At 53.1% G+C, this 8403-nt stretch overlaps 1 protein-coding gene across 6 annotated transcripts in view; it reads left to right on the top strand.

The window, feature by feature from the left end:
• The window catches only part of SAFB2 (scaffold attachment factor B2), a 32936-nt gene extending 30615 nt beyond the window's left edge, over positions 1 to 2321 (top strand). For all 6 annotated transcript variants that reach the window (XM_038567657.1, XM_038567656.1, XM_038567655.1 and 3 more), the window contains 3 exons: positions 1307 to 1419; positions 1560 to 1626; positions 1928 to 2321. In XM_038567657.1, coding sequence (XP_038423585.1) covers positions 1307 to 1419; positions 1560 to 1626; positions 1928 to 2084 — 337 coding nt within the window. In that variant the 3' untranslated portion in view covers positions 2085 to 2321. The remainder of the gene's footprint in view (positions 1 to 1306; positions 1420 to 1559; positions 1627 to 1927) is intronic.
• The last annotated feature ends 6082 nt before the right edge of the window (positions 2322 to 8403 follow it).

Below are 8403 nucleotides of genomic sequence, written 5' to 3' on the forward strand. Positions count from 1 at the left end.
GGTGCACATCAGAAGGTTCTACCTCCTAAGTGGGTTTTCAGGTGTGGAGTGAAGAAGCACCACTCAGAGACATGAATGTAAAGCCGCCTTTCCAGAGGGGCCTACTTTGCACTCGGTTCTTGCATACCATTTAGTCCATTTTGCCTTAAATACCTGTGGGAAATGTAACCAGGAGAACACATCTGAGGACAAAAGATAGCCCTGAGCCCTGTCACCGTCCGGCTGGGTGGCTGTCACCCAGGGCCAGGCATTCGTGCATTTGTCCTGGAGGACGTGTGTTGGAGGGCTCTGATGGGCCTCTGGTCCCAGGCCTTGGCGCACTGGTCAGCCTGGCAGCCGGTGTGCTGGCCGTTCCAGACTCAGCCTGGACAGCTTTCCTGGTCCCCACTGGTGGCTACTGGTGCCCATGTGTTGAAACCCGGTTTGGATTTGTGTACCTGGAGTTTCTCTCTAACTTTTACTTTTAAACAACTTTTTCAAGCCATATTCACATGCCATAGAGTTCACCCATTTGAAGTGTACCGTTCAATGGCTTGTAGTGTGTTCAGAGCTATATATTCATCACTGTCATCCATTGTAGGACATTGTTATCACCCCAAAAGAAGCCCCTTTTAGCAGTTGCTCCCCTATCTGCCTCTCCCGACCCCTGGCACCGCTGATCCACTCTCTGCCTGTTCTGGGCATTGCACACAAATGAAATCACATTATATGGCCTCTTGTGTCCAGCTACTCAGCATCGTGTTTGCAAGATGCATCCACGTGCTCACGTGTCAGAGCTGCATTCCTTTTTATAGCTCAGTAATGTGCACATGTGGAGAGGCCATGTCTTGTTTCTCCATTCATCAGCTGGTGGACAACAGGGGTTGTTTCCACTTTGGGGCTGTCACAGAGTTGTGCTAAGAATGTTCTTGCGCAGGTTTTCCCGTGAACACGTTTCCCATTCTCTTGTGTGGATAAGTGAGGGTGGACTTGTGGGTCCCCTGGTCGCTGTGCTGTATTGTTTTGCATTCTCACCAGCCACGTGTGAGGATCCCTGTTTGTCCACATCGACATCGCTAAACCGTCTGTCAGTCTGCCATGGGTCAGCCGCGTGCGTCTTGAGAGGGGTCTCCCCACCTGATACATGTGGCTGTGCTGAGCTGCTCCTGTGCTTGCTGGCCTCCTGTGTGTCTTTGGGGGCATATCTGTCTTCATTCTCTCCCTCTTCTCCCAGAAGCCCTCGACCTGGGGCAGGATCAGCCGTGCCACGGCCTCACTGTAGAAACACAACAGGACACTTACGTATCTACTTTTTGTTTTGACGAAGGGGTGGACGTGACTGGACAGAGCATAGTCAGAGGCTAGAGGAGCATCAGGAGCGCGCATGGCCAGGTTCAGTGGACACAGGCACGGCGGGCCGGGAGCACGCGCGGTGGCAAGGTACGGGCCAACTCGCACCCACAAGTTAAAGGAAGGCCGCACATTTCCAAGAGACTCCAGGGGCCACTCCCTCCACAGTCACAGAGGTATCCAGGAACTTCCAAAAAGGGAGTGTGTGCAACCTTTTTCTTCTCTTCTAGGTGGTGAGAGGGGCCTGTCTGGGCCCTCGGGGCCAGGACACCTGGCAAATCGGGGCGGGATGTCGGGGTAAGAAGTTTTGTCTTTGGATAAAATTAATTTGCTCCTGCCCCTCATTTCCTCTTCCCCCTTTTTGCATGTTTGATCAACTTGCTGGGTTGAATGTTTTGAAAACGAGCCCCCAAAGTGGCTCTTGGCAGCTTCTGCAAGTTGCACTCCTCAATTACCCGGAATGCAGTCTATGATTATGATTTTTCTCACCTGGAAAAAGCCAAACGGGCTCTAAAGGCTGCAGAGCCATATGCTGCACCACGTAAGGAGGAAAACTTAAAGCACTTCAAGGGGACAAAACATGTGCCTTTGTTCCTAGGCGAGGCGGCTTTGCACAAGGCGGGCATTCCCAGGGTCACATGGTGCCCGGTGGCGGACTGGAAGGTGGAGGACTGGCCGGCCAGGACCGGGGCAGCAGAGTCCCGCACCCACACCCACACCCCCACCCGTACCCCCACTTCACCCGCCGCTACTAAACCCCACTCACTCCGAGTGTCCAGGTAGGAAGATGCACTGTTGAATCTCAGCCAGAGTTACCTTGAACTTGTGGAACCTTTTAAGAAACAAAAGCAAATCCTGCCACCATGTTGTAGCTCAATACAATGTGAATTCACTTTTTTTTTTTTAAATAAACGTGTCCTCTGCCATTTTTAAGATAAGATTTCTGTTAACAAGGCATTCCATTTTCCATTAATAAAAATTTATGGTTCGCATTCGTGTGTGTCGCAGTGATTCCAGAGCAGAGAGCAGTACCCACGCCAGCAGCACCTGGTGCATCTTGGGTAGAGGCTGTAAGCCCATGTGAGCGAGTCCTCCCAACCACCAACCACCCTGCACATTCCCCTTCTTACGAGGATGAGGAAATGAGTGCCTGAGTGCCAGTCATCTGCCCAAGGTCACAGGGCTTGGCAGTAGGTGGCAGAGCTGGGATCCAAATTAGGAATTCTTTATTGGGGGAGGGGAGTGTGCATCGTGGGGGCCTCAGACCAGTTGCTTCACCCCTTTGCTGGTGTGCCTGGGGTGGGGGACGTCCAGTGATGGTGTGCAGGGTTTGGAGGTCTGGCTAAGGGCAGGTGCTGCTTGGTACAGGACGGGTGGTGCCTGACCCACCCGTTTCCCTGGAAATGCAAATTAATACATGTAATTTCCTCTTTTGTGATTATAAATGATTCTAATTTTCTTCATTAAAGACTGCCAGACAAGGCACCCGGCTGGCCCTAAGTGCTGCACTTGAGCCCTCGATTCAGACTCCTCTAGTATGGCACCACAGCAAGGTGCTTCTCCCAGAGAACAGCTGAACTGCCAACAGGGAGCTTGGGTGACCGCAGCCACCTTGGGGCGTCCAAGGATCAAGCATGCCCCCCCCCACCTCCATGAATGGGGTAGGCCTGGGGACAAGCAGGAGGGACCCGTGTCCCACAAGTCCTGGCCCTGATCCGGAGTAGTGAGAGTTAATCCCCCAGTGTCCCCTGCTGGGAACCTGGATTCCCTCCCTCCATAACTAGGACAACCACCCCACAGGCTACCGAACAATTGCCAATTCTCCCGGAGTAGCCTGTGTTCCCGCTGGGGTGTTTAGTTTTAAAAGAGCAATCTGAAAATCCTACCCAGCTTGCCGTGGAAGCTGGAGCATTAAAGGCAGGTCGGCTCTGGCCCTTGGTGTCCTCTTTGAATTGCAGTGAGTAAATACCTCATGAGCTTCCCCCACCACAGGGGCTTTCAGAGTCATTTCCCAATGACAGGTTGACAGGATGCCATCTCCATGTTTCCTCCTGCATGGGGCCTGTCTCTTCTCCGCAAGCCAGAGTCTAGAAATCGGGGTTTGGGTTTAACCATGTTTGGTGATAAAGGCCGTGCTGGGCCTGGGGTGTGGGTGAGACCCATTTTGAGATCTTGTCACCTAGCTGCAGTGGAAGGATCACCCTCCAGGAGGTGGATTGACGTCCAGGAGTGAGACTGAGCTTTGGGCAGCCTGTGGGTGTGAGAACAGCCCCTTCCTGACAGCTGGGCCTGTTTTACTATAGGTACATAAAATCCGTTTGCTGGGGCTGCCGTAATACAGTACTGGGAACAAATTTATGCTCTCAGGGTCCTGGAGGCCAGAAGCCTGGGGCAAGTTTCCTTCCGAGGCTGTAACAATCTGTTCCATATTCTCCCAGCTTTGGGGGATCACTGACAATCTGTGGTGGCATCCCTTGGCTTGTTGACACATCACCTTGGGCTCTGCCTCCATCACTGAGCCTCCCTGTGTGCCACATTTCCCCTTTCTGTAAGTACACTGGTCATGTGGGTTGGGGCCCACCCGAATGACCTCATTTTAACTTAAACACCTGTGGAAAGGCCTTGTCTCAAATACAGCCACCTCTGAGGTCCTGGGACCAGCACCTCAACATAGGAATCTTGCCAGGATCACGCCCTGGGCTGAAGGTGGCGCTAAACCGGTGAGCCACCTGGGATGCCCTATAACAACCATCTTAATGGTGTATGGTGGTGCAGATAAATAGTGTTGTCCGTCCATACACTGAACACCTGCCATGACATGGACAGACCCTGAGGACACTAGGCTCAGGGAGGGGACCCAGACCCAGAAGGTCACCTCCTGCATGACCCCAGTCCAAGGAGGTCCCCAGAGGAGTCCCACCCACAGAGACAGGAGATGGTCTAGCCAGGGGTGGAGCAGGGGGCAGGGAGTCTGCTTCCTGGGGACAGGGTCTCTGCATGGGGAGATGGAAGGTTCTGGAGACAGATGGTGGGGGTGGGGGTGGGTGCATGGCAGGGTGAGTGTGCTTCATGCCACTGAGCTGTGTAGTTAGAAATGGTTATATTTTACATGTATTTTATCATAATTAAAAATTTGTTTTAGGGATGCCTGGCCCAGTGGTTGAGCATCTACCTTCGGCTCAGGGCATGATCCCGGGGTCCTGGGATCGAGTCCTGCATTGAGCTCCCTGCAGGGAGCCTGCTTCTCCCTCTGCCTGTGTCTCTGCCTCTCTCTGTGTAGCTCATGAATAAATAGATTTAAAAAAATCTTTAAAAATAAATTGTTTTGAAGACTCTGGGTTCTGTAGGATACCATCGGAATGAGAGGCACTGGGTAGAGGCTGGGAGGACAGGCTCGGGAGTTAGACCCTCTCTGCCTCGGCTTCCTTAACCAGCGGAAGGAAACAATATAGTATTTACCACAAAGGGTCTTGGTAAAGATGAAATCAGTCAAATACGTGAAAAACTCAGAACTGTTACTTGCATACAGTAAGTGCTTAATGTTGTCGGGCGCTGGGAGGCCTGTGGGGAAAGGTCCTGGGGCCCTTGTGCTGTACAGGGAAACAGTAAGACATCATGAGGCCTGGAGAATAGGAAGGAAGAAATCCTCAGCTCCAAAAATAAAGAAACTGCAAAATCAGAATTAATACCTTATCAAATGTCTCCACATCGACCAAAATGTGTCAACTTCATCAATTGCTAAATTTTGTACTCATACAGATTTCATTACATTTCAAAACAGTTGCTAGGTTAAATTTTCTCACTTTGCAGGAATTCCCAAGTCTGCATGATGATTGCCAGTCTTAAATTGCGTGTGACTCCTAGTCAAAAAATCTCAAACACAAAGTTATAAAAAGCCCGTTTGATTTAAAAAAAAAAAAAAAAAGGAAAAAAATAACAGCCGTAAAAGTTGTCAGCTAGCAGGGACAGGGTGCCTCTTTAAACTGACTTGCCAGGCTGAGGGGCAGGGTCCCCAATGACACTCATGGTGTTCACCCCCCCTGCCTCCCCACCCCGCAGGTAAGACCACCTCTCCCTGGGGCACACCGTCACAGGATGGTGAGCCAGGGTTTGGACTCGGGCTCCCACCTGCCAGGTGGGTTCGCACCTCAGTTCCACCCCTTTCATCAGCTGTGTGTGCTTGGTAAAGTGACTCACCCCCTCTGGAGCCCACTGCTTTCCTGTTTCTCAGAGGGATGTGATACCCTCTTCATCCTGGGAGGATTTGTTGGGGGACCAGGGCAGGTCCACCGTGAGTGCTGGAAGCCTCTTTTGCTCGGTGGGGCGCTGGGTCCTCAGGACAGTGATTTCCTCCTCCCCAGAGTGCTGCGCTCATTCTAGGATCGGAGCGTTTCACACAACACTTGCAGGATAATGGGGTGTGTGCATTTCCTGTGGCTGCCCCCAACAAATCACACAAACTTAAGGCTCAAAACAAACTTACTCTCTCGGTTTGGGCGGCCACAAGTCCTACAATCCAGTGTCCCCAGGGCTGGATCCTTGTGGAGGCTGCAGGGGAGGAATCGAATTCCCTGCCTTTGCAGGTTCCCAGGCTTCCGGCCTCTTGGCCTTGGCCCCTCCCCCACCTGCAGATCCCCGAATCTTTCCCGTCTTTCCCGAGTCCCATCTCTGACCACAGGCGGTAAAGAGCTTCCAATTTTAAGAATTAATGTGAAGGGGATCCCTGGGTGGCTCAGTGGTTTAGCACCTGCCGTCAGCCCAGGGCCTGATCCTGGAGTCCCGAGATTGAGTCCCTCCCTCATCAGGCTCCCTGCATGGAGCCTGTGTCTCCCTCTGCCTGTGTCTCTGCCCCCTCTCTCTCTCTCTCTCTGTGTCTCTCATGAATAAATAAATAAAATCTTAAAAAAAAGAATTCGCGTGAAGGGAGCACTTGATGGGACGAGCACTGGGTGTTACACTGTATGCTGGCAAATTGAACTCCAATAAAAAAATATACCAAAAAAAAAAAAAAAGAATTTGTGTGATCATGGGGCACCTGGGTGGCTCGGTTGGTTAAGCGTCTGCCTTCGGTCCAGGTCATGATCCCAGGATTTTGGGATCGAGCCCCGCATCAGGCTCCCTGCTCCGTGAGGAGTCTGCTTCTTCCTCTCCCTCTGCCTCTCCCTCCTGCTTGTGCTCTCTCTCTCTCAAATGAATGAATTTTTTTTTTTCCAAATGAATAAAATCTAAAAAAAAAAAAAAAAAAAGGTGTGTGTGACCAGATTGGACCTATCTGGGAATCTAGAATCTTCTTCCCATCCCGGGGTCCAGGAGCTCAATAACATCTGGCAAAGTCCATCTTGCCACGTTAGGGATCATTGTCACGGGCACCAGGGATTGGGATGTGGACACCCATGGATGGGTGGGGGGATTAGTTTGCCTATCACGCTGGGACATGACACAATCTGCTTTGGGGGAGGAGGTCACAGATGTGAAGACTGGCCAAAGAAGGGGGGCCTACTCATGTCCTGTGGCCATGAAGACATCCCCAAGGCCAGACGTGCTCAGCCCCAGCTTCCCTGCGAACCAGAAAAGTGACGGTTCCTCTGGGCACTAATGAACAGGCTGGACTCCACAGTTACCGTCCACGCTATTCCATGTGTGTGACCTTTTGAGTTGACCTCCAGGGTAGCTTGCTGTGTCCCTGATGCCATCAGAGACTGAAGCGGCCCCAGCAAAGGTTGAAAGCAGTACCCGGCGGCAGGTGGGGGTGCCCAGATCGCTCTCCGACAGGCAGGAGCGCCCAGGAGCAGCAGGGTGGCCCCGGGGCTGTTGGCTTGTTGCTGCACGACCTCGAACCCACAGCAAACCCACAGCAGGCTCAGCCGCCGTGTCGCCTCCGGCAGCAAATGCCGACACAGCACACACCGCGTCCTACTACACGGAAGGTACTCGGCTCGATGATGTGGGACCCGGTGAATTAAGGGTGGTGGTGTGGCCGGGCCCTGGGGGGACAGTGGCCGCGAGACAGCTGCAGTGTGGGCTCCGTGTCGGTGAGTGTGCTTGTGAAAGGCCCACCAGGGTGAGTGGCTAGCGACCTCGGGGGATTAGCTAGCCCTGGGTGGGGGTGGGGTGGGGGCTGCCCTCCAGGCTGAGGGAGGCTCCCTGATGTCAAAGCATCAACCCTCAAACTGGGGGTGAGGGTGGGAAATCTAATTTGGTGTCTGTCGGGGGTGGGGTGTGTGTGTGGGGGGGTGTGGACGGGCGCAAATCCTCGTGTCTTGTGGCGCCTTCAGGAAACACCAGTGGCAGGCAGTCCCTCCTGAGATTGGGAGGGAGCCTGCAAACCCTGTTAGGGACGGAAGCAGGAGTAAGGCTGCTGCCCTGGGAAAGGACGGAGGAACCCCTCCAGCCAGAGTCCCCCGGGGCGGAGGCAGGTGCTAGTGAAAATGCAGGCTCCCGGGCCCCCAACTCAGAACTGCTGCCCCTGTGACTCAGGCCTTGCCTCCTGTCACCCCTGGGGTCCTGCCCAGTGACAAGTGCCATGTGATTGGCTTCTGGGGTATCCTCACAGCGGACCCTGCCAGGAGGGCCTCCAGGAGGGTTGGGTGACTCCCTGGAGCCCAAGCCCCGTGAGGAGGTCGGGATCACAGCCCTGCCCCTCGCCAGCCGGATGACCTTTAAGCCAGAGAGTCACCTTGAACCCCCCTGACTTTTCCCCTTGTCAGCTGGGCTGGGTGCTGAGGACACAAGGGGATGCGTTGAAGGTGCTGTGCACACCGCTCATCATACAGTTGGTGCTTAGTCCTTTAGACGACCCGTGTCTACACCGGGGCCGGCCTTGCACCTCCCTGCCAGAAATCCCTCGCCCCTAAGGATTCAGTGTGTCCTTCGGACTTGGGAAGGGAGTGGGCTCCGTCTCCCGTTTCAGTTCCGGCTGTGATCTCTAATGTTCCATGAGCAATTTTTATTTTATTTTATTTTATTTTATTTTTGTTTTTTTTTTGTTTTGTTTTGTTTTTTCCATGAGCAATTTTTAAAACAAGAGGCCCAGGGATGCCTGGGCGGCTCAGTGGTGGAGTGTCTGCCTTCAGC

Source organism: Canis lupus, chromosome 20 (genome assembly GCF_011100685.1).
Source record: "Canis lupus familiaris isolate Mischka breed German Shepherd chromosome 20, alternate assembly UU_Cfam_GSD_1.0, whole genome shotgun sequence".
Classification (NCBI taxonomy): Eukaryota; Metazoa; Chordata; class Mammalia; order Carnivora; family Canidae; genus Canis; species Canis lupus.